Source organism: Corvus kubaryi, unplaced genomic scaffold (assembly GCF_017639235.1).
Source record: "Corvus kubaryi isolate FWS band 111438036 unplaced genomic scaffold, C.kubaryi_AGA036_p1.0 37387, whole genome shotgun sequence".
Lineage (NCBI taxonomy): Eukaryota > Metazoa > Chordata > Aves > Passeriformes > Corvidae > Corvus > Corvus kubaryi.
Window position 1 is genome coordinate 5,867,737 of NW_024581129.1, and position 26,545 is coordinate 5,894,281.

General features: G+C 48.3%; 1 protein-coding gene across 1 annotated transcript; it reads right to left on the bottom strand.

The window, feature by feature from the left end:
- Positions 1-2,664: 2,664 nt before the first annotated feature.
- FBXL18 (F-box and leucine rich repeat protein 18) lies at positions 2,665-26,545 on the bottom strand. Its single transcript, XM_042037069.1, has 5 exons — positions 26,446-26,545; positions 25,616-25,816; positions 23,209-24,749; positions 20,335-20,553; positions 2,665-8,513 (listed from the first exon to the last, which is right to left on the bottom strand). The coding sequence occupies exons 1-5, from the start codon at positions 26,461-26,463 to the stop codon at positions 8,357-8,359; spliced, it is 2,136 nt and encodes a 711-aa protein (XP_041893003.1). The 5' UTR covers positions 26,464-26,545; the 3' UTR covers positions 2,665-8,356.

Genomic DNA, 26,545 nt, shown 5'->3' on the forward strand with positions numbered 1-26,545 from the left:
AAAGGGTTTTATTAGTTGTATTTTTAATTCCTGTTCATCAGGGGGAAGGAGAAGAGAGGACAGTGATGGGGCTCTGATAATGCAGCTTCCAGGAGACAGGGAGGAGAGACTTGTTTGTTCAGAAATATTGCTCCATCCATTTGTATTTCCTAGGAAAAAGGAAGCTAATCCTTTTCCTTCTCTTCTCCACTCACCATGGGTCTCTCTCACCATGCAAGGCTTCACCACCACACCAAAAACCAAATTCAAGCAGAGTGAAAATGGGAATGGGACCCTGGAGTCCACTCTGATGGTAATCAAAAAGCACAGAAAGGGCTGGATCACGGGGACTGAATCAGGGCTATGGCTCATCCATGCCCTGACACCATAATTTCTCCTCTCCTCCTGGTCCTTCCCAAGATTTTCCACTTCTCCCCATGGTCAGAACCTCGCTCACACACCGGTTCTCCCTCGTGCAGTGCAGGTATCCTCCACCTCTGCCTCACCTGCCAGCCCCAGGGAGAGGCCAGCTCTGGGGCTGGGAAGTACCAAGCCCAAAATTAGCACCTTGGAAATCGTCAGCTGCATCCTGTGGCCACAGACATCCTTCAGCCTCCGGGAGTTGAAGCAGTTTGGCCTCCCTCCTCCACACTCCCTTTTCCCCTGCCTCCACCTTGGAGCCAGGGATGTACAAACTGCTCCCAAATTGACCCAGGCGGTGAAGTTGCACTTGGAGCACAGACCCAGGGGACTTCTCCTCCTGCCTCTCCATTCCTGGAGACCTCCCAGAGAATGTCCCAGCAGGTGGAAGAACCAGGGCCTTTTGCCCCCATTCCCTGACATCACTGCTCCATGTGCCCACATCATGGCTGGGCAGGTGAGGGCAAACCCAGAAGCACACCGAGACATCCAAACAGAGAATCTCTCCCTGTGCCAAGCTGAGCTCTGCACCCTCAGCATTCCCACACCTCCACTCCAGTTCTCCTTCCTGGAAACTGAGTCAGGTCCCTCCTTGCCAAGAGATAAGCTGGCAGAGGACAGGAGATCAGTACCAAAACGGAAGAGGGATGCTCTGCACAGGCTATCCCCGGGTTTCACCCCACCAGTGTTTCATACTGACCACAACCCCTCCAGCCATTTCCCGAGTACTCCCCTGGGATCGTGAATTCCAAAACCCCACAGCAAGTCCCAGCAGTAAGATGAAGGCTTAGCAGAGTCCAAAAGCACATTTTTTCCTCAGCCTCCTCCCTCCTTATCTCCTTCCTCCCTCCCCCCAAAGCACATTTAGATAAATGTTATTGGAACAATAAAATCCATAACTTAAACACAAGCACAGGAGGGATGGAAGGAGGGTCTCCACTCTATGCCTGGGTGAGCAGACCTGCCAGAACAGAAAAGCAGGAGAGCCCATGATCCCCTCTGGGAATAAAACCTTGGATCACTACAGGCAGACATCATAGCACAGAGACTCTCCTACAGTCCCACCCCAAGTCCTGCACAGACTCACTCACCTTTTAAAAACTGATCACACCCCAATTCTGAGGCTCTTCTCTACTTCACCTACCTTCACCTGGGGTGAGTTGACTTAAGCACATGAGTACATGAGCTGCACTGTTTTCCACCAAGCTGCTCTTCCTGTGTGTTTGTGGATTTTCTTAACCCAAAGATGCTGAAGCCTGGCTTGCCCTGTGTACCAGTATCCCTAGGAACAGCAACACAGAGACAGCTCAACAGGATGCACATTTTCTTGAGCATTGATCACACAGACGAGCCCAGGGGCTGCATGGCCCCAGCACATCCATCCCCCTCCCCTCCAGCCCCTCAGTGGGGGTGGCAATGCCCTTTCAGCCACCACTGCAGAGCCCCAGGATCCAGGGACCAGACGTGGCTGTCAGGGCAGAAGTGCTGCTGCCAGGGCAGGTTAATGCCTGAGCAGTTTTGTTCACCACGAGCAGCCCATACTGCCCATTCCCACCATCCCAGCTTCCCCTTCCTGCAGCCTCAGCCAGCCCAGCTCAGCAGTCACGCTGGCATTGATGGGATTTTGGCCATCCCAGTTTCCATTTCAGCAGGCACTTGATTTTAGCACCTAGGAAGCAGTGGTGCAGGTCCTGTCTGCTGTCCAGGGGCTGGAGTGGTCTGAGAGAGGGGTGGGTGGTGGCCTGGGGTTGTTCAGAGAAATGGACCTTCCTCGAGTCACCAAAAGTCACTTACCCAGGCATAATGGTTACAGAATCCCAGAACAGTTTGGGTTGGAAAGAACCTCAAAGATCATCTCATTCCAACCCTGCTGCCATGGGCAGGGAACCTTCCACTAGACCAGGCTGCTCCAATCCCCATCCAACCTGGCACTGAATGTTCTGTCCCACAGCAGCACAGCTCAGCAGTGATGCTCAGAGATCCAAGGAGAAGAAGCATTTCCTAAACACAAAGTAGCTCCTTCTTTAGCTGAGCCCACAGCCCCAAACACCACAGAACAGCATCCCCAAACCTCAGACATGAGAGAACAGGGCTGTAACCCCAAAAGTTCTCATCCCAGTACTCCCAGTGCAGACTGGGGCTGCACCCAGGCACAGCCCTGCCCACACATACCTCACCTGACAATTCCAAGTGTTCCTCCTGAGAAGGTGGCTTTGGGCTCCACACTGATAGGGAAATAGGAAGCAGGAGTCAAGGAGACAGAGCTGGTTCCAAATGTTTCACTCTTTATTTGAAGTTTTACATGCCACCAGCGTACATGAAAGTTGCACATTCAGAATTCGACTCACTACGAGGACAAAGGGCCAGATGCAAACACAAGTGTCAAACGAGCGCACGGACGGAGGAGCCCGAACCCAGGAGCCTGTAGGGATTTGTGACCAGGATGTCACCCTGATGGCACTTGGGGTGTCAGAAATGAACCCCCAGTACTAGGGCCACCTCCCTTTGCCATCTCCAGGGTTGTAAGCTGGGTCTTCTCTCCCAACATGGCACCATTCCCTTTCAAAGAGCTAAACAAGCATTTTTGGTAACATCTCTACCAGAACTGAGGGTGTTTGGAAACCAACTGCCCATTTAATGCTTTCCTGAATTCCCCTTTCTATCAATGCCAGCAGTTTTTACAAGGAGAAACAATTTCCACTTGCTGTTTAGAGGGAGAGACGACAGAAATAGGGACTCTTACACTGACATTTTATTTTCAAAGAAAGTTTTGATAGAAAAACATTTTCCCCAGCAGCCTTGGGCAGGGAGTTGCAGCTTCCACTTCAAAGGACAAACTTCAAAAACAAATCCAGTGTCCTAATGGTTTTGTGCTACATTACTTAATTGTCATACAGCTAATTAGCAATGCCTGATTTCACATTCTCTGTACATAGATGAAGTTCACAAAAGAAGGGGCTACTTAAAAGAATAAATAAAACAAGGCACCAGGCAGCCAGGCTCCGACAACATTAACATAAAACGTTACACTTTACCATTTAAAAAACTGAAATAAAACCCCCATCATGATTAAACCTATATTGGTCTGCCTTCCTTCAGATCTCAGAGCTTTGGATCTCTGCAAGGAAGGGGGGAGAACACAACATGGCAAGCGGGGGCTTAGCCTGTGCCTCTGTGTATGTATTTCACCAGCGTGCAGCAGAGATCTTTAAAATTCTAATTATTTCCCTATCACCAAGTAAGATCAGGATCAATAGATGGTACAGACTGACCCCTTTCCTCGAGTGTCAGGGGGGAATTAAAAAAAAAGAAAGGGGAGGGCGAACCGAGAGCATCAGAGGTCAATGCCACAAAACAATAGATATTGATGTCTCCATTCATTTTAAACAGCGGAAAGGTCAATGCCTCCCCTGCTTCACGTTTTATGGCTGAAATCCTGCTGCTAACAGCAACAATGTTAGTAGTCAGACCTCATCCATCCTTTTTTATTATTATGATTATTTCTAACCAGGTTAGCCATTTTGAAAATTTGACGAAAGCTGGGAGCAGCAGTGGGGGGCTGGGTAGGAGGAGAAGAGGGGAAGCTGCCCTGGAAATTAATGGAAGAGATGGTTCCCATTAGTTTTCAAGTCTGCCTGTCCCCCTACCTGTGCCCCAGTTTGTCTCTCACTGCCCCCTAAAAAATGAAAAGGGCCTGAGGCAACATCCCTCCACTATTAATCATTATTCCCCGTACAACATCCCAATTGGTTTCTATGGAAATGATTCTCTGGCTGGAGTACCCCGGCTGCCTGCGCATCTCAAAGAGGCAGGAGAGCTGCAGTGGAAGGAGACTGGGCTCTGCAACACCCAGCACAGCTCCTGCACTGCTCTCCCTGCTCTCCCAGCTTTGGCTGGACACTCTGCTGGAACCAGCCAAGAGGGAATTGCATCTCCGTTAGTCAAGTGAAACAACCCTTCTGCACTGGTTCATTCCACCAGTGGGGAAGTCCCACATTTCTATGGACCTATCCTAAAAAAGCTGGGAGAAAGCACCCAGCACCTCACATGGATGGTCCCACACACCTGTCCATCGTCCCAGGACTGTCACAGCTCTGAACATTAACGTGAGGGGACAGGTCCTGCTCTGCTCCCCGGGATCCCACACGCCTGGCAAAGGAGGAGGCAGTGATGGGAATTAGAGTGAGTGGGGTTGTGGCTCTGCTGCTCTCAGCCCACACCAGTCCCAGGTCTGCCCTCTGCTCCCCAGGGAGCACACCTCACCTGGAGGGGAATATTCAGCATCCAAGGAGTCTCCTCTCCCTCCATAAGTGAGGAAACAGGCCAAGCCTCATGAGGTGTGTCTGGCTTCCAGAGTGAGATCCATGACTGCATCCTGCCCTGCCTCCTCTCACTCCCATCTTCTCCTTCTCCCTGACAAACAAGCGACCACAGTCAGAGCCCTCCTGAAGGAGAGACAATTACCACACAGCCCCTTCTCCAAACAGAGCAGTGGATACACTGCCATTTCCTAAAGACACCATGAAATCAGCTTTGCAAACAGCTGAGGAAGCAATCCTTTAACCTACACTCCTGAGAAACCTATGGGAACACAGACGGCTTAGCCTGCCCGAATTCCCCACACCAGGGTCACTCCAGACCCTCCCAGCCTGCAGGAACCAAGTGCCACTTTGCCAAACAAGACTTAGGACATGAGCAGAGCAGTGAACAATGTCGAGTTTTACACAAAACCAGCACCTGTCCCAGAATATCCTTCTCCCACAGAACCACAGACACCTTGGTGGTGGTCAAAGCAAAGATTTCTGCTGCAGTTCCCAAAGATTGGAGGTCTGCTTTGGAAGGCAGCAAGGAATACGCCAGCAGGGACTGGGATCCTGCAGAGGCACTCCCTGTGAGAAGGGCACCTTCTGGAATTGAATTCATTTGTTTTACACTATGGACAGCAGCATCAGCAGGCTCAGAGATCACCTCGTTAGATGCTCACAGATAGCGGGAGGGAGATTTCTGGAGATAAGGGGACAGAGGGAGGGGGGATTTCATAATAAAATAAAATCCAGGAGCAGAACACCCCTCTCCCTGCTCCGCTCTCCTCCTCTACAGCTGCCTGCCCGAGCCGGAGCGCTGAGTGGGCTCCGAGTCCCATCCACTGCTCCACTCAGAACATATGGAGCTGTGTTTAATAGCCCAGCTCTGCCAATTGGGGACTATTAGGGTGGGTTCTTTTCTCAGTGTAAATGTTGCAGAATATAAATTGTAATTAACACCGATGCCAAAATAGCACTTAGAGAAAATAAGCACATTATTAACATCTGGTGAATCCTGCCTGGAGTGCAAAAGCAGCGGAAATTCTCACTCACCATAAGAGGATTTGTAGTAGAGACATCAAGCACTGGCCCAGAGCTGGGGAGCTGGGGGTGGAAGGAGATTTTTAGGTCTTTATCATTATTTGGGATGCTACCTTTATCACCTGTGGGTGACCTTTCCTAGCCCTGGATGTAACTGGTAGCATCATCAGGACTTGTGACCCACTTGCATGAATACAGATGCCTGAACATCATATCCCTGGCAACAGAATGACGGCGCTGTAAAACATCCCTGGCTGCTGCTCCCATCCAGCAGGACACGAGGCAGGTGGATATGGATGTGCCAAGCCAAGTGTACAGCATGTTCCATCAGGTGACTGCAACCCCAAGAGCAAAGGTTTAACACCACAATCAAGCAACAGCTGGTTTCTGCACACAACTGTCCCCCAATCCAGGTTTTCCGGAGGAATAGAAGAGGTGAGTTGGCAGCACTGCCAAGCTCTTGCTGATGCCACAGAGTGTTTATGGAGGGGAAATCCCTGCTGAGGGTGGGAATACCCTCACTCATACCAAACATCAGCGTTCCCTCACAGGACTAAACAGGTCCCCTAAGGCATCAGAGAGCTGCCTCCACACCCTCAGCCTTCCCTCTGCCCTGAGGCCAGAGGTACAAGCAGGACAAAGCAACTTTGCCAATGCTTCAAACAGGGAGGAGAAAGCAGCTCTGCAAACACCCTCTGCCTCATCCTCACTAGTTATCCTAGGAAAGAAACACGGACAAAAACCAGGCAGAGCTGAATTGTCCTGAACTGGACAGAGCAACAGCTCCTGCTCCTGCCAGAAAGCACATCTGATGTGCTGAAGTGAGGGAGGAGGAGAGAAGAGAGGGCGATTCAAACAAGTGAGTAACATGACAAGAGGTAGAAAGAATGACCTCATGGGGAGTGGGAGGGAAAACAGTGGCAGGAGCAGGGAACCAGCTCCTCACACTCACCTGGCTTGGAGCCAAAACTGAGGCAGAGCCTCAAACACTCGGGGAGTGCTCAGAACTCAGCTGCAGCACTCCTGGAAGAGCACGAGCTAGCCTCACCATCCTGCTGCCAGCTGCATTCCAAGGCTGTGCTGGCTCCCTGTCCTGAGAAGGGAAGGGAAGGGAAGGGAAGGAGACATGGGAAAGACAGCAAACCACCAGGGACTGGTCTCAGCAAGGCACAGACCTGTGCTAGCAGAGCCTAACACTTACCTGCTCTTTACTGTAACCGCTCTGAGCACAAGGGTTATCACAGCCTGGCTCAAGACTTACACCTGTGGGACAGAATTCCAGGCAGGCTCACATGTGGCTGATCGGAAAGTAAGGACAGAAAGTCCTCCAAAGCTGAGAGATGCATTCTGTTCTCAAATCTATCCCATCAGACCAGGCTTTCTATGAACACTGAGGGCAGAAGAGCATTTGGGAAGATGGCATCTTGTGTAGAAAATGCTGACAAGGAGATGGGCACATCATCTTTGGATGACTCTGGGCCTCCCCAGAAAAGCAGAGCTCAACACATTCGGGATTTGGGTGAAGTTCGACAGCTCTGGTCAGCAGCTGCTTTGCAGAAGACAGACCTGGTGTACTACCAAGTAAAACTCTGCCACCCAGAAATGTAGCTCCAGGAACTTGTAACTTGGCTTTTGGTACAGCTGTCTGATGCTTTTAAAAGTGCTCAGTAAATAAGGCAATATGAAAGTGATCCAGACCACTACTGATGCCTGAGGAAGTTCTGTGGAGCAGAGAAGCTGACTGAAATCACACTGTGAAAATACTTCATAACATCTCTAAAATTAGCATGAACTCAAGGCATGGGATATAAGGACAGAACTGGAACACTACATTCCTATCTACACTGCAAGACAGACTGCATATAAATCAGATCTGAGCCTCAACTTATTCACTGTAGGCACCATCTACCCTAGGACAAGGATTTCCAAGAGAGCTGAGAACTTCTTCCACCAGACCAATGGAAACAGCACCAGCAGGAACATACCATGGTCAAGGTGTTAATGACCTTAATTTGTTATCCAAAAAAAAAAAAAAAGAGTCCTTGTGGTACTTCTCAATCAAAAAAAACCCCCAACCCTTTAAATATCTGTGACTGCACGACTGTGACTACAAATGCCTACCTGTAACATAGAAAAGATGTGATGCACTTCAATCGAGCAACACATTTTTGTGCCTCTGAGCTGGCCTAGGCTTCCTACTTTGCCAAAAACAGACCGAAGCAAAGAATGATTTCCACCAATACCACAAAGCACACTGCCAACGTACACAGGGGCCCTTGGGACAGACACCAGGGGACACAGGGGAAAGAGCATCGTTAAGTCAGTTTCTCTTACCTTTAACTTCAGTAAAATAACAAAACAATTCATATTAACCACAAGGAAATACTCATCATATTCCACAAGCCTTTGAGACAGGATTTTCAGATGCAAGCAATATCCAGTAGATGTTTCCCCATTGCAAAGAACCAGCTTTTTTTATTTTGCAACTGCACCTGGTTAAAGTGATTGTACAGCATCCAGTGAGGTGGCCAGGAGCCAAGGATGGGCAATCCAGGCCAGCAAGAAGCTACTCCATGGGTTCACGCTGACTTGTCCTTTCCATGCTGTGACAGTCACCACCACAAATTGGGAGGTTCCTCAGCCACTCTGCTTTTAAACAAGGTAATTTCATCCAAGTGCCGCATGGGGACATCTCTGATGACCTCTGTCAAGTCCTCGTGAAGCAGAGGGAAAATGACGACATTTAATGCAGGGCGTTCTGCCTGGAAACTAAATCAGATACAGGTTATTAGCCAAGGAAAAATACCAATTCTCCAGTGCAAGGGAAGGGGATGGCCTGGGTATCGATCATGCAGGATGGGGGCAAGGAAGGGTTGTTCAGAGGAGGCAGGAGGGGCAGCTGGAACTCCAGGTCTTCCCGCTCTCTGTCAGCAGGGAGTTCAGGCTGGGTTTGCACCCCTTTGCAGTGAGTTCTGCTAAGCTGGCACAAGCCCAAATTACACCTAAAATCGGGGGGGAGGAAGACATTTTAAAAAAATTAATAAAAAATAAATCAAGACGCGCACAGAGATCCCAAGAGCTTGGCCCAAGCTGGGCAAGGTGCTCAGCCATAACAATTTAAACCACCTGCAAACTAGAGGCAAGTTGCAGAGCCATTAGGAAAATCAGGCCAGAGCAGTGTCAGGCATTCCCTCGGGGCTGAGCCTGGGATTATCACTTCAGGCTGGGTTGTTCTGCATGCAGAGTCTACACTCTGCAATTAGAGCATAGGCAAGTTTAGAAAGCTCAGATGTGCAGATAAGCATTTAAGTGTGCTCACACTCACACACTGCAGCCTTCTTTTTAATCCAGGCTGCAGAGCAAAGGAAGAGATTTGCAAAAGTTAAAGCCATTAAACCACGTAGAAAGAACCGTACAGAAAAAGCCCAAGTGCCCACCAGCAAGCGCTCTACATGACAGCAACCTGTGAGGAAGAGAAATAGTATTACTCAGTGCAGTATAACAGGAGTTCAGTCTTTTACAGCTGGGGGGGGGGTAAAACTGTAACATAATTACCCTTAAGATGAAAAAGATTTGTGACTCTTAGTCCTTTGCCACCAACACATTTCCTTCGAAGGGTGTGACAAGGACCTCTCAAGGAGGCAGAGTCACGCTGGCAGCACCAGTCCCTGGAGGCTGAACCAAGCTGTGTTGGGTCCAAAGAGAAGCTCACTGCTCAACAAACTTAGACAGGTGTGTGACTGGAAGATTCCCAGCTCATCTCTAGCTCTGAAATGGCCAGATTTCTGTCAGAGAGGGAATGGCTGGAGATCCATCTGCTGGAAACACGCATGAAAATCCCAGATAGCAATACAGCCAACTGAAGAAAGGAACACAAGAGACTGGCACTTCCTGGGAGACAGAAAGGACATTCCCATCCACAAATGATTTGGAGTAGAGCTGCCAAAAACATAGCAGAGAAACTTCCATTCCCAGGCTAGCTGCTCAGCTTTGGTGGTTTGAATTAATTTGCCTGAACCTAAGTAGCTGCAGGAATAAGAATTTCCAGCAACAGAACTACCTGGGGCAATTTTATATCTCTCTGCATCACAGACCTGCCCTTCATGCTTCACGCCTAAGGGCTGGCAGAAAAGGACACGGCTCCTCGAGTGGATCTGGGGACTTGTGTCAGAGCTGTGCAGCTTCTTACTTCCACAGCACTGCCCTCAAGAAATCAACCAGCAAATAACTGCTGATCTGGGAGGCAGCTGGTAAAGTCTGCAGTGAAATCACATAAAATACAGTCAAATGTCTCTTTGATAGTCCCTGCTCTGCCTCAGCTCTTCATGTTTCTTATCCAACACCACAGTCCTGCAGAGAAAATCATGTTAATCGACCAAGTTTACTCAAGTTCAGCAAGGAAGAAACTGCCATTTCCCCACGGGAAAGAAACCTCTGCTTCCTTCTTTGTATATAGACTCTCCCAAATTGGACCTGAGTGCTGCCTCCTCACCATGTACAAAATTGTAGTTTATAAGCAGCCTTTACATGTAGCTATAAAAACAAGAACCCAGACAAGTTTACATGATGAACTGCCACCGAGACAAGTGAAAAACCCCGACGCAGTAAGTGTCCCTCCTAAGGAGGCTGGTTTTATACCAGGGGCTTGAACTTGATCTTAAAATAAGAGAAAAAAAAGAAACCTTTGTAATTTTCTCCCCCCCCCCAACAGGAAACTGTATGTTACTGCAAACCTTGTAAATTCCATACCCCAGCAAGTTGACGCCGGAGAATTCTTTCCATGTACAATTTGCGTGATTTAAGAAAAAAAAAAAATCAAATGCACATGGTTCACTATTATTCTCAGCTAAATGTGCGTGCAAAGCCTCTCCTTTAACTGCCTGTTAAAAACACCCTGATTTTAACGAGCAGCTGTCATAATGTTAAACTGGGATTAGCAGTTCCCAAAAGCAGCCTCCCTCTGCAATCTATGCTCCTTTAGTCCTTCCCCGGAAGGCAATTCCTTTCTTCATACACCTGTCCAGGTGGGCTAGATTAAGTGAGAGGCACTTAGAGCACTAGTTCGAAAGGCCCCAGGCATGGGGAGGAGATAACAAGAAGGGGAAGAGAGTGAGTTAATGAGTTGCAGAACAGCTCCTGTAATCTTCTTGAGGGTTCTTTCCTCATTCCACACCTGGATGGACTTCAAACTCCATCCACCTCTGCAAACGCATGGCTTGTAAAATTAAAACCCGAAGGACAGAGAAGGATGTTGACCTGGGGAGACAAAAGAGCTGCAGTTTCAGACATGAAGCCCTGCTTTTTTTTTTTTTTTTTCTCCAAGGGAGAAAAGCCAAGGATATGCTTGCCTGCTCTCTCCTACAAAACCTCCAGACTAAACTCATCATGATTAATTAAATGAAAGCAAGTTTTCTAGGCAACTGACTAGCAGCCCCTTCAAAACAGATCCTTTAATCAGAAACAACCACTGGGATAACAAAGAAAACACCTCCCCCCCCACTTATATTTTCCAGCATAACCTCTGGTCCAGCAGCATCAACACCAAACCAACAACCACCCAGCGGGAATTTCCACAAGGTTTCTGAAGTGTCCTCATGTGGATGTGGACACAGAGCAGACCTGGCCTCAGCAGCTGGTTGGAATCATCCATGGAGCTGGGAAAAGAACGGTGAAGCACACCCTGTGTCACAAATTCCTCCTGGCATCAGCAGAGGTACAGCGTCTCTCTGCTCTTAAATCTTGAACTGGTTGTATGTGGATGAAAGGGTTAAGGATGCTTTGCTATTTGTCTCCAGAATTATCCCAGAACAGGTGTGGACTGGACACAGTAAGGTTATTTTCAAGTGAACAGCTTGGTAAATAGCCTAACACTATGCTCTCAATTACTTCCAACCACTGTGGCAGCATCCAATATGTAGGTCAGGGACAAAGTCAAAAAGAAAGAGAAAAAGTCTAAAGCAAGGCTGCACTTTGATCAGATTTCCTCGATTTTAGCAAGACGAAAGAGTCCCTCCCAGGAATGCAGTTATCTCCTGGCAAACATTGACATGCCTCTCCAGAGAGGACAGTGAGTCCCCAGGAGATTCCACCTGCTGATAGATCCAAAGGGTAGCCCAAAGCCATAGGGAATCTCACCAGCCAGCCTGGAAGGATGGATTATACCCGCCCTGAAACCCTCTGCACCACAGACCCTGGAAGGTGACAGCTCTCTGCACTAGGTGTTGCTCAAACTTACCTTCTTTACTTGTAAGGAAAGGATAAGGCAGTATTTGGGGCTGAAGAATGTACTTCCCCCTTGAGATTTCCAGAGAAACCCAAGGAAAGCCCTAAGCCAATCAGACATTTCAGCACATCACACTTCACGGAAGCTGGCAAGCAGGACCGAGGGCACGCAAGGCGGGATAATTAAGCACTGCCAACAAAAGCAGCACACAGCAGATAAAGTGAGGAAATACAGTGTATCAGGAGTGGATCAAGGGCAGATCTCTGACCTCCACAAACCCAGCTGAGCTCATGGAAAAAGAAGCTCTAGAGAAGGAGAGGAAGGAAGGAAACGAGAAGTTTGATTTGGGGGAACAGAGCACAGCGGGGACAGAGCAGATGTGGACTCTGGTAGGCACAACTTTTACAAATGCAAACCAGTCTCTGCTGCAGTCACACACCTTCTCCCCTCTATGTTTTAACCTTCCCCACAGGCTGATGAAGCTGTTTTTGGAGAGCTGCAAGTTTCTCAAGAGCAGAAGTTTCAGACCAACTCACTTTTTATCCAGTATGCAGCTCTCCCGCCTACATGCACAAAGCCCTGTTAATCCTCTGCCAGGCACAGCCTGTTTTCACTGGACGACTTGCTCACACCTCGAAGTTCAAGTGCGGCATCTGTCTTGAAAGCTTCAGCCAGCATACCTGAGCCAGCCTGGAAACTCCCTTCCTGAAGCATGGCACGGTGGAATGGAGGAAGTGCCAGGACAAGCTGGAGCAGCAGGCAGCAGCATGACCCAACACACACACACTTTTCTCATCTTCTCAGGGAAGGCCAGGCAAACACTTAAGATTTGTTTCACTAGCCGTGCCCTGACCTCAGTACCAGGGAGCTGCAAAGCTCTCCTTGCTTACAGCGACTGCCAAAGAAGCTTCTCCAGAGTACCTTCCAAAGAAGATTTGGTCTCGCCAAAGAAACTGTAGGTGGGATTCTCCCAGGCCCCTTCCCCTGGGAGCAGGGAGAACCTTTGCCTCCCACTCATCTTTCAGAAGCCTCTCAGAGGGATCCAAAGCTTCCCCACACCGACTCTAAAGCAGATCCATTCTTTAGTGCCACTCTCTCTTCCAGCCCTGCCAGAATGCCAGGGCTGAGCAGACTTCGTTTCCAAACCACAGAAACGGACTTGAAAAGTTCCCAAGGAAAGCTGTTCAGATTCCTCTGGCTGCCCTTAACTCCAAACAATGAGATATTTTTGCTATAAAGTGTTTTCCTTTAGGGGTGTCTTCCATCCCTTCATGTCTATGTGGACAAACCAACATTCTCCCAAAGCTGCTGATTTTCCCACACTAAGTCCCATCACTACAGTCTCCAACCTGAGACCAAGGGGTGTAGATGGGACTCTGAAAATCACTCACACACATCATTGCCAACCCTCCCATTATCTTCAACGCAGCTTCTTCCTCTGCCACTGCATTGAGCCACAGGGAAGCAGCAATAACACATCAGACTCATCCTGAGCCGAGGCAAATTACATCTCTCTGCTGTGGTTTCCCTGTAAGGCATGAATGGCACTCTGCTACTTCTCCTGTGAACTGAGGTTTGTATCAAACACGCCTGCAGACTGAGGTTCCTACATTATTTTGCCAGCTGAACTCTGCATCACTCAAATGTGACCGGACAATTAGAGGGGGAGGGAATAAGAACCCAAAGAGCGATGCCAGAGCGCCCAGGACACGTCCTAGGGGAGTGCTCTGCCAGAGCAAGCTGAAAGTTATTTCCTAATCTCTTCCACAAATTAAAAAGCTACTGCAATAACTGCTCAATTAGATTTATTTTACTATGGAAATGCTTTAAAGCTGCAGTTAATGCTTCTGTTCAGCCTTTTACACCCTCATGAAGAGAAAGCACGACAGTGCTATTCCAATATTATTTCTCAGCCAAGAGAGAGAGGACAATCCTTGAAAGTTATTTCATGCACAAACCAATCGGCCCGCTGAGGAAGGTTTCAGAACTGAATTCCTTTCAAAACACATGAGCTGGCAGTTAGAACGAGCCATTTGGGTCAGCCACAGGAATGCATTTAAAGAAGGGGGTTTGTGAGTACCCCCAAAAGAAGATAAATTAATATGGCAAACTGGGGATGGTCCCACAAGCCCTGCTGGCTTGTAAAGCATTTAAACCCACCCATAAACAACATCCCTGGTGGAAGCAAGGTGTCTGGGCCACACCTCATGCATTCAACCTTCGACAAGCCCGCCAAGGAATCCTTGGGCAACGCAAGCCGACAAGGATGCAGTTTGTTATTCAGTCTGTGACAGAATGATTCAGGGGTTTCCAAGAGCAGGAAATGAAACAGACAATGAAAGCTTGAGCAGGATGCTAATGATTCACTACACCAGCCTGGTGATACATTAAGTCCTCTGCAATCCCACTTGTGAAGGGCCGGAGCCCTCAGCACGATGGGGCTGGTGGGGTGGGATCAGCAGCCACTGCCGGCAGCTCTGGTACCAGGAAAACCAGCAGTGTACAGACAGGGACTTCTTCAAGGTCACAAGGAAGAGAAGGTGCTGAAGGGATGTAAAACCAGCTTGAAAATCTTGAATAAGCCCTAGGTGCTCACAGCAGCTTTTTGCAGTGTCAATAGGACTGCAGCAGTCGGGTGGGCAGCGTGGGAGTGACACTGCAGGACTCGGCTGAATTCAAAGATGATCTTACAGTCACCTACTGCCCCTCCAGCCCCCTCCACCCCCTCTAACAGTAAAAGAGAGCCCCAGAAGGGATTTTCTGAGGCTGAGACCACAATGAGAATCCAGGCAAGCAGAACGTTTCAGGGATATCCAGGGCAAGGGGGAATATTTAGTCCTGGGGTGAGCAAAAATTCATCTGTGATAGCTCAGTCCTGTGCTAAATGCCAGGAGAGGGACTGGCTCGCTCAGCACTTTCCAAATACTCATTTTCAGCCTTGTGGTCCCACCTGGAAGCCCTGTTTCTGCAACTGAATCCCAGGAGGCTGCTTCATCCCTTCTGCAAGCTCACAGCTCTCACAGCCACACAGGGCCACTGGAATCAGCAGTTTAAGAAAAAGGGAAGATCCAGCCAAGAGTTTCACATTAAAAAAGGACAATAACAAGCATGGGGAAATTTAGGTAATGCTACAGAAGACTGAACAGGAGGATCTAATTCAGACTGAAAGCTCTTCCTAGAAAGTGGCAGGAACCTTATAATGAAAGTCACTTCAAACCAAGCAGTGCTCATACCTGATATGGGCACAAGGCAGGGTAAGTTTGTGTTTCTCTGAGTTTAGATCCCCAGAACAGTGAGATTGTCCTAAATGAGAAAAATTCTCTGCACTTTCCAGCACTGGTTAATCTAAGAGTGACCTGAGTCACAGAATCACGGAATTGTTTAGGGTGGAAAAGCCCCCTAAGACCAAGCCCAACCATTCCCGCAGCACTGCCATGGTCACCACTGACCCATGTCCCCAAGTGCCACATCCTCATGGCTTTTAAATCCCTCCAGGGATGGAGACTCCAGCACAGCCCTGGGCAGACTGTGCCAATGCTTGACAACCCTTTGGTGAAGAAATCATTCCTAATATCCAACCTAAACCTTCCCTGGCACAACTTGAGGCCATTTCCTCTTGTCCTGCCCCTTGTTCCCTGAGAGCAGAGCCCGACATCCCCCTGGCTGCACCCTCCTGTCAGGGAGTTGTGGAGAGCCAGAAGGCTCCCCCGAGCCTCTTTTACTCCAGGCTAAACACGCTCAGCTCCCTCAACTTCTCCTCATGGACTTGTGCTCCAGACCCTTCCCCAGCTCTGTTCCCTTCTCTGGACACACTCCAACCCCTCAGTGTCCTTCTTTAAGTGATGGGCCTGGAAGTGAACCCAGGATTGGAGGTGGGGCCTCACCAGTGCTGAGTTGCTCAGGTGCTTTGCAAAGCCATTTGCTGGAGAGAGGTACCAGTGTGGCTGGGGAACAGGGGCAGAGAGCTTAGGAGGGAACTGCCATGTCCTCACTCTGACCCTACACGCTGGGGGGATGCTGCTCCATGAGCCCAGGCAGCCCCAGCCCTCTGCACCACCTCCTAACAGCTCCCAGACTCCAGGAATTTACAACAGCACTTTTGGGAGATGTGAAGAGCTAAGCCCAGCTGCCCACCCAGCACCCCAAAACACACTCCAGCTGCACCACGGTTTCTCCCTTGGGTTCCATTTCTATAAATCACAGCTTGCCTCTACGCCTTGACACTTTCCCCCTTCTTCATGAAGAATCCCTAACGATGCTGTGTTCTCAGACGGTTTTTTGTTTTGCTTTGGGGGTTGTTTGTTTGTTTTTATTTTATTGTAGCTTTCTTGATCTTTTTCCAAGGTGTTTTTCCAAGGACTTTTCACTGGCTTGTATTGTCTGGTGTTGTAGAGTCCTTGAAATCACTACAATGATAGGAGCTATCTAAACACTTCAGCTAAAACCGACAAAACTCTAAAGGCACACAGTGGAAAATAAAAATCTGTCCTTGAAGCCAAGGGGATATTTGCTGAAGCATTTCCCATCCCCTCGTCCAGCCTGTTTTCTGATGGCGAACTTCACCAGGAAAGCAACTTCTCCTGCACATTTGTGAAGTGCCCACTACCCACACCATGTAGCTGTGCAAGCCTGAAGTCATCCAAATTCCTTGCCCGAAGGATTTTTGGGGCAGAGACATACACGCATATAAATACGATTATTTGGTGTGCATCCCGTTGGTAAATGGTGAGACCTTCCATGGGTCACAGCTCCATCTACTGACTCTTCCACAAAATAACATTGTGGAAAAGCTTGGGAAAGCTCCTGAAAGGCTCATCCCCTTGGACCTGCCTTTGGACACACGGGTCTGTGCAGGAATTTAGAAACAATCTCAGCACAGCAGCTCAGCCCAAAAGGGCGAAGCAGATTTACCTGTTCTGCAAAGAAGCCTCTTGGCACAGCAGCAGGTCTGGGGTCACGCCTGAACCTACAACCACATGCCCTCAAATTGCGGTATTTTAGTGTTTGTGGAATTAATGCTTCAGTGGTTTGAACAGAGGAGTTATTTAAACAGTGACAACACGTGCTTGGAGCTGAGCACTCCAGCAAAGTTTGGGTCCAGCATAAAACGGAAAACATTGTTTTCATTGGATCTGCTGCTACGTGAAGTGTGGCAGCAGCTGAGCACCATGTGATGGGGAAAAAAATGTCAATTTACACAGAAACTGAGACAAGACCACCATCACATGTGAAACCAGTGGAAGATCAGGGAAGTGAATATGGATCACTCAAGCCACATCTCCCACTCTAACCACTACACACTTCTTATGTGCAGAGTATCTCCCTGAAACATAAAGGAGCTCACCCCTCCCATTCACACTGAGGGGAAAAGAATAAAGAAAAATACTGCAATGATTTATCTGCCCAGAGGGAAACAATCTTTACAGTCTTCTCTACAGCTCAGAGGAGACCTTGCCCTTGCAAGCCTCCTGTTTGCTGATGAGGCTCCAGATGAGCCCTGTTCTGCTTATTGTGTTTCATTGCAAAAGAGCCAGAACTGAATCAGAGGCTTTTAATGACTCAAATACACGAATTACTTTGTCCCAAATAGCAGTAAACTTCAACCAGAAACTGCTCACCAGAAAGCTGGACACCACAGGGCCTGGTTCAAAGCTGTCACAAGACTCAGAGACATGAGAACAACTCTCTTTTCAGGCCAGTGGAACAGAAATACATAACACTAACCTCCTTTTACAGTAAAAAGGGAGAGTTTGAGAAGCAGTTCAGGCTTTAAGCCATTGCTGTGATGCAGCAGATTTAATTCCCAAGCTCCCATCACCACACCCTGTATATTCACCATCTTCCAGTACAATTCCACAGCTGAAACCTGTCTGTTTTCCCCAGATAGGTTCTGGCCTCTTCTGTTACCCAAATGCTACTGTTCATCCGCACTTGAAAAAGTACTGCCCTGCACTACATTACATTTTCAAGTCCTCTCAGCTCTACCTTCTGCAGCAAACTCCTGTTACATGCCCAGCCCTGGGTCTTTCCCATTCCCACTCACATTTCTTCTCTTTTTCAGAGGCACTGGGAGAATGTGAATTGCTTTGGCCCCATCTTGCTGTTCAAAGCCATCTCTCAGCCTAAACACCACCACCATAGCCCTAAAACAGGAACTCTGACCCTCAGTGGGACCTGAGGAATATGGATCGGTTGCCCCAGCTCAAGAAAGGGAGCAAACAAAGCCTCAAGGTCCCTCCTTTCACCTCCTCCTTCCCACCCACTCTCCATGTTTCACACGAAGCATCCACACACATTCCAAGCAAATGGAAAAAAATAAGCATCAATCACCTCGTTTCATTCTAGCACAAGGATAGATAACTTCCAACTTGCTGCCTGATGTAAAACTTGGATTAAAGAGTCACCAGCAGCATGCTTTTAGAGGAAGCCATGCTGTGTGAATTGGAGCCTTACCCACAGGTTTAAGCTCACGCACAGATTTTACTGCACATCTCTCTGCCTTGGAGTAGCAGACAAAATGCAGTAAAGAGAAAGTCAATTCCTGACCCCATCCCAAGGCACATTTGTGCAAGGATGATAATGGGATCTCTGGAGAAGTCACGTGGTTAAAGACTTGCTGATGGCTCGTGGAAGACTCCAGGCTTTGCTTACACATCGTTTTCTGTATTTTGTTCCTTCCGTTTTATTACTAGAGACAGTTGCATGAGAACGGGATCGTTGTTGCTTAGGAGAGCATCTGCTCCCACTGCTTATCCTCCTCCTGAAGTCATAATCTTACGTGACATCAAAATCGTTTCCAGAGCCACCAATTACAATGTCACAGAGGATTATGACTTCAGGTGTAGAATTTGCAGTGGGAGCAGATGCTCTCTTCAGAAAAAAACCCCGAAAACCCAACATTCAAAAAACCCTGTTTTCATACAAGCGTCTCTATTAATAAATTACAAAAGAAGAAAATAAGTTTGACAGCCAGAACTGTCGCTAAATATAAAAATAGTTTTTAACATTTCCATGAGGCATCAGCTGCTCTTTGGAAAGTTCCCAGGGTTTAGACTATAGAGGTAGAGAATGTAGTGAGAATCAAGTCCATGACAGAGAAAAAGAGAGAGAAAAGACTGCAGAATGGTGTATTTCTGCTCAGTAAGCGGACATTAAAATTTTGGGCAGTGCTGCAACGGCACCTCAGAAGGGAGGGAAAATAAAAAACAGGAACTGGGGATTTTTAGCTCTTTCTAAGGATCCCAAAAGCACAACTGAAATCAACCCAGAAACGTTTTTATAGATATGAAGCCCTGTGTAAAACAAACTCAAAGAATCCTTGTCGCATCACAAGGAATTCACTCAGTTGTTTCCAACAATCCCTATCCCAGAAGGACACAGAGGCTTTCAGAGGCAGGAACAATCTCAGGAGCAGTTTGGTAGGGAGCTAATATAGTCACAGCCTTCTCTGGATTTGATCCACGGAAACAAGCCAAGTGTAATAAGTCAGTTTGAAGCTGGAGGAAGGCTGGGAGGGAGGAGCACCCTTTAGGATGCACTAATAATGCCGTGTGATTTGAAATTTTTATTAGAGCTTAACAGGGCACAGCAACAGTAGGTGACAAAGAAAACAGACTGAAGGCGGGGAAATAGCCTTCTAGAAAAAAAGATAATAATGAAAAGTCTGCTGCATGGGAAATATTTTGTAAGATGACTGCCATTATTAGAAGATTTCCAAATGCCAAGTGTAATTAAAAGCTCTCTTTTCAAATGCAGTTCACGGCTCACACACAAACGTTTCCCACCACGTGAGCCTCAGAACGCTGCAAGGGGCCAAGCAAAATGCATTTAAGAACTGCCAAACGTGCAAAGGCATTTTGTACCAATTCTCCCCCCTCACGCACCCTCCGAAGAAAAAACCCTTCACAACAACCCTTTAAAGGCTTTGAATTGCGCTGCCAGGGGATTATCAGTAAGTGACATTTACAAGTGATTAGAGGACAGAGAATTATCTTAGTCACTTGTGGGAAAGGAGGAAAGCTTCAAGGTCAAATCTCTCAGTACTTAAAATGTTGGCAGATGTTTTGTTTACACAAAAAGTGTCATTTGATTTATGATGGAGCTTTGCATCCAGAACTTCAACTCGGCCAACGGAACCGCAGAGAACATGGGTGGGAATGGAATCAAAAATTCATATAATACCTTCGAATATTGCACTGATTCACTCTCATTAAAGTAAGAGGCTGGCTTATGTGCCAAACAGTTACACATTACCTATTAGCTCCTTGGAACAAGAGCTCCAAGCCATATAAACCTTGGCAAGCAAGGGAATGGAGATAAATCTTCAAAAGCTCCAGAAATCCCACATCCACCCCTTTCCGCACTCACCTCCGGACAATGGACTGCTGGAGATTTTTGCAAACGGTAAGAGATTCTCCCATAAACATGTGGCACATGATGACCTCAAGGCAGTTGGCCATGAATGACATCACTGCGTCAGACTGCAGAGTCCCGCTCCGGGAGACGATGCAAAGCCGCTGGAGAGAGGAGCAGTGACTCAGTGCCTGGAAGAACTGGGCGCCTGCACAGAAGTATGGCTGTTCCAGCCTGCAGGAATAAACAAAAACAAGTCAATGGGCAATTCATGCCTGGGACGATCTCAGACAAGAGGGAAAGACACAGCACATTCATGGGGGGGCTGGCAAACGGATCAAGCAGTGCCTCCAACCCTGAAGGACAAGGGCACAAATAGGCAGAAAGGCCCTAAACTGCAGAATTCTGGCGCCCCCAGGGAGTAACCCTGGAGTAACCCCAGTTTTGCAAGCTTCCCATGAAGTATGGTGGGTAAGACAAGCCTTGGATCTAAGCAGTAGATCCATTCTGGTCTTACAAGCACAGCCTGGATTCTGCTACCTGACATCTACCAAGCAGGTGATGTGGATTTGGGCACCTTCTGCTCCAGTGTACAAACACTGCCCAAACTGGTCATATCTTCAGTTTACTGCCTGGGGAGAAGCAGGCATGAAAAACGCACAGTGCACAAAGAGTGATGCAGAACTGGGGCCAACACAGTGACCACAACCAGCCCTGGCAAAGGATCAGAGCTACAGCTCTCCCACGGGAAGAACAACTACCATCAACTCAACCTTCTCCTTAAACACCTGGCCCAGGGAAGAGAGACAGGATCTTCAATCGCAGCGACCCAGGGGGACAACAAAATGACATGGTGAAGCCATACCTGGCCAACAAGGGATCTGTGTTTTAACCAGCAGCATAAGTGGGTGATTCCCTCACAGAAACCAGCCTGCTGGGAGCTGAACCTGCTTGGGGCCCATGCCACCAGGAGAGTTCATCTGCTTAGTGCAGATTTACTACCGGGCTTCAGAGCACTTGGGAATCTCAGTCATCGGGTCAGGAAAGCCAAGAGCTCCAAGAAGGTTAATCCATTAGGTGATAACAAGCTGTCGGGCCCAACCTGATCTGGATAATCTCTGCATAGGCTTTGTAATATGCAGGGGTATCTCAGCAACTTAATCCTGTTAATTGATAAATTCTGTTTCAGCCTCAGTCTGCGACTGCTGTCGGGTGGCATTGCCTGAAGAGATCCTAAGAGCATATCAGCACTTTCGGTAATAAGCAAAAATTCATATTAGGAGAATGGGAAACCTTTAATTTTTCAACATCGTTATTGGGGCACTGTAAATTTAGGACAAAAAGCACAGAATCTCCAGGATCCAGGTTTCCAGGTGAATCTCTGGGACACACCAGCCACACCTGCAATGCTGCCCTTCACTCGCTAGATGGCAATGTTTCTTTGGAATAGCCCCTTAAACTTGTTCCTCTGCCTGGAAAGCTAGGAAGGGAAAAAAGGGTGGAAACAGCCGGGAATTAGTCAAATCGAAAGGAAACTGCATTATCAGGAAGAAGTGCTAATTTCTAAAACCATCTTAAGCCAATATAAAATCTTAGACTTTACTCAAAAAAGAAGAGTGACAGCTTCCACCCAAATGTAGTACAAGGAGACAGCCCTGCGGCAGCCTGCATTCCAGGCTCTGTGCTTCCTCCCATCTCTATCGCTCTTGGCCTCCATTTCAAAGCCTCAGGAAGCTACAGGGCCTAGGATGAGCAAAGCAACACTGCACACCCAAACCTCCTTCCCTAGCCCTCAGTTCCTCCACGGCCATTTACTCTCCTGAAGATTAAAGAGACATTCATGTAACCCAAGACCTTGAGCAACTGAATTCCCAATAGCTGTCATCCCTTGGATGAGAGACCAGCACACTCCTCCCCTGTTATAAATGGGAAGTGGTGGAAAATTCAAACCTTCCTGAGCTGTTTTAGCCCCACTAGCTCCCCTCACTATTGCAGTGGATCAGGAACAGGCACACAAACAGCAGTCTCAGGTGATAAGCAGTGATTTCAGCCACAGTAACAGAACTGTGACCTCGCTGTCCCAACTGCACAGCATTTTGGACCTGTTTGTGAGCAAAGGGGAGCAATGGGACTGACAGGTTCTGCAGTTTCACTGAAAGAGGCTGATTAAGGGGGGAAAAAAAAAAGGAAAAAACCCATCTCTCTACAGTCGTAACATTTGTGTTCATATGGACTGATGCAAGGAAACCACCACAGCTTCCTTTCACAAGCACATTTTGGCTACCATGAAGCTCCTCTCTGCACTCTTTAGGACCAAACCTTTGGTAGGATCCTTTAAATCCTATCAGGAGAGGAACAACAACAGGACAAACTCTAAATCTGGAATGTTTTCAGTACATTATAAAGAAAAGAAATAAAAAAATAAAGAGGCGAGATTTTCATACAAACCCAAGGCAGAAAAATATCTCATTGGGAAACCTAAAGAAAACTCCCCATTATCTGGACAGTGTAGGAGTCTCTTCCTTCCTGGAAATTTAAGAGATGTGCGTGTACACAAAGCCAAAAAGTCAGCAAAGGCACGTAGTATTTAACCAGCCCTGACAAGCTGCTAACTCCCAAATATGCAGCATACACTCTTCCTTATCTAAAAGGAAGGCAGTCACAGCACTTTTTGCTCCTAAAGCCCTGGTTAAAGGGCATATCCTGAGCCCTCAAGGACAACATGTGATGCCTTCCCATTCTCCACAAGTCAGGAAGCAAAATACCCCGTTTTCAAGCCATTGAGGTTACTCTGGACCAGAACACTTTTAACAGTAGCCACAACAAACACACATCACATTTCTGGAGATCCACAAACAAAATGGGAGATGTTCAAGGGCAGGCCCTCACCTGAGATCTCTCAAACACTTGCAGTGTTTCAGCATGTCCATGAGAGCAGGCATATAGACCACCTTGCCCATCATGCCCAGGTTGGCCAAGGAAAGAGTCCGCAGGTGCTGGCACTGCAGCCCGATGTTGATGAGCCCAGAGCCTGTGAGAATATTTGGCAGCTGTGCTAAGGTGAGGCTCTGCAGGTAAGTCAATTGGCTAATGGCAGCCACCTCTGAATCCCCCACACTCTGTGCCCGGACGCAGGGAGGCAACGAGTTTCGAATTGCTGGCTCGTTGCGGGGCATGGCTGAGGAGAAACTGGACCCAATTATCTCCAAGGTTTCCAAAAATCGGAGGCTTCCCATCAGAGCCCAAAACACTGAAGACTCAATCTTCTGATTTGCCTGGTCCCCTAAGTTCCTTGGATATGTCTGTATCCCAATCCGAACTTTCCTTCCAAATGTTTGGGGCACCACATTAGGTGTGGTGGGAGGCTTCTCCACACTTGCAGCAACATCTGTGATGGAGCAAACTGGTAGTGCTAAAGAGAGCAGGTGCTTTAGCCTGGACAGGAGCTGGCACAGGTGGTTCCCTATGCTTTCAGAACTGTGGTGGTGAGCTGCAGACAGGTTCAGGTGTCTCAGGTTGCAGCAAGACACTACCAGGCTTTCCAAAATGCTGCTGTCAATGTCATCTTCCGCTTTCCGAAACAAGGACTCCGGGGCCAGACAGTGAACGCAGCCACTGAGATTCAAACTTGTCAGGCTTTTAAGATCCTTCCCACCATTAATGACCCTCTGGATTAGGTGCCCACCAGATAAGGTGCATCGGCTAAAGCTGAAGTAGAAAGGGTTGTTGAACTTCAAGTGTTGCAGGAGCCCAGAGCCGTTAATCCAGGCTTTGGGCAGTTGTAAAGCATCCAGACGTACATTTCGAGCCATGGAGTCCAGGAGGTTTTTGGTGGCTCCCGTCTCTGCAAAGCTGCCGGGGGCAGAGATGAGGAAGGCATGGAGGTTCTCAGGTGTCCGATCACTCAGCACTGCCAAGTAGAGCCTCACCACCTCCTGATTGACGTAGCCAGGAGCCAGCCTGGCATAGAAGATGCGGAGGTTCTGGTAATGGGGCACGTTGCTCTCACCCACCATCAGCTGCCCAGAGAGCATAAACCCCTCCCGCGAGCGATCGAGGATCTCAAAGTAAAGCAGCAGTTTCTCAAGGCTGGTGCAGCACGGGACAACACCGTATGAGGGCGTGTAAAGGGTTTGCTTCAGCTCCAAAACACGGCTGAGGGTGGCTTTGCACTCACTGCTCAGCTGGCTGGCATCAAACCCCGGGTTCACGTCAATGGCCAGGGAGCGCAGGTGCTGGAGCGTGGAGAGCATCTTGGAGAGGCGGAGAGAGGTGACATGGCAGCCAGACAGGTTCAGCTTGACCAGGTTCTTGCACCGTGTTACGTGGTCGATAGTGGAGCTGGGCAGCCAGTAGCACCCGGCCATGTTCAGCTGGTAGATCTCCTTTCCAATGTCCCTCATCAGCTGCTTCACTTTGTCTTTGTTTACCTGCACCCAAACAAAACCACATTCAGTGAGATATACAGCAAAGGTGGGCACTGTCTCGGTTTCCCAGCTGGAGATTGGGATAAGAGTGGCTGGCACTTGGATTACATGGCTCATCCAAAGGTTTGGGGATGGCAGCACAGCCTAAGAATTATCACACTGCTGGCAGCTCAGTCTGCCATGCTTTGGACTCTTAAGATCACACTTCCTTTTCCTTCTGCGTTCTACATTATAGTCTGTTCAGCAGCTGAGAGTGGAAGGGAAAACCAACTCCATTTTCTACCAGCAAAGCTATTTCAGCAGAACTGGCTATGTGCAGAAACTCAAAAGAAGAATGTTTCCATTCTTCTTCTTTCGGTTTCCTCTTTTGGAAATGAGCAGCAAGGGCTTCCCCTTGCCTGCACTGGCTGATGCAGTTCCCATTGAATATATCACCCTTCCTTCCCAAGCTTTATTTTTGTTATAAGATACACACAATTTCTGGCTTTGTTGACTGCATGCCTGACAGCAGCAACATGCACAAGATTTTTTTGCACAACATGGAAAACATACTTTGAGGAAATGGTAACTTTACACCACCACAGTTACAAATGGGAGGTCATGTTTATCTTCATTTCAGCTTCCAGAAATATGGAGAAGTTAAGTTTTCACTGACAGTATTTTACATAACTAAGGGAACACACAGCTGTTCTAACAAAGCATTCTGGAAAATAAATGCTTTTATAAAACAGCTTATTGTGTATTTGATTTCAGAGTTCAGGAGCAATCTATTTATGCATACACATTGGAAAGGTCTACTGTTCGGCATTGCTTTTCAGAAGTCAGATTTGTCCTCACAGCTAACAGAAGAAGCAAGCTACTCTCCCCACCTTATAGTCCTTCTGAAGCAGAACTGTATGTGTTAGACTCTTGTCAAGGCAAAGTGTTGCAAGTTTCCTGCAGGTTCTCCTAACATTCAGGACCAGGTCTGTGCAAGGGACGTAGCTGAGGATGTGCAGAAGGATCTCATCTGAGAACTCCATCAAGTTGACTCCATTGCTTTCCTCCTCACTCTCCTCACTTACGACCTCCTGGAGGCAAAAAAAAGAGGAAAAAGAAAAGGAGAATATGGAGGTAGTGCAAAACTTCACACGAAGCCATGATACTTTTCGCTTGGTCTTTCACTGTTGGCTGCCATTTCCATTCATTGCACTTACTCTGCAACTGGAAAAGTGACTGTCCATGAGCCTTTCCTAAATATATCACAGCAATCTCTTTCTACATCCTTCCTCCAAGCTCCACCCGTTTCAATAACCTCAAGAGTTATATAACCATGCACATATACATATATATACGGCTACATATATCTGTTTACACATACAGACACACACCAACACTGCAGTCCAACATCACCCACAGCTCTTGTGCAACACACTCACACCTTAACGGCGAAACCACAGCCCAAACTGGCACTAACGCCAGGGCAGCTCCTGAGGGGAAGCGGGGCTGCTCCACCTCACAGCCCCTGGGAGCCCCCCGGAGACACACGGCGAGGGCGATTCCGGCGTCCCGGCCCCGCCCTCCCTGCCCCCGAGCCCGGCTCCCGCCCTGAGGACTCCCGGCTCCCTCAGCCCCGCAGCAGCCCCGGTTACCGGCGCCCCGAGGGGCCAGTGCGGAGGGGAAGCGGGGGGCGAGCTGAGCCCCACAAGCCCCGACTCACCTCTCCGCAGCGCAACATGACGGCAGCCGCACAGTCCCGCCGCAGCCGCCGCCGCCGCCTCGTCGGGCCCCGCTCGCAGCGGCCGCGTCCCGGGCTCGCT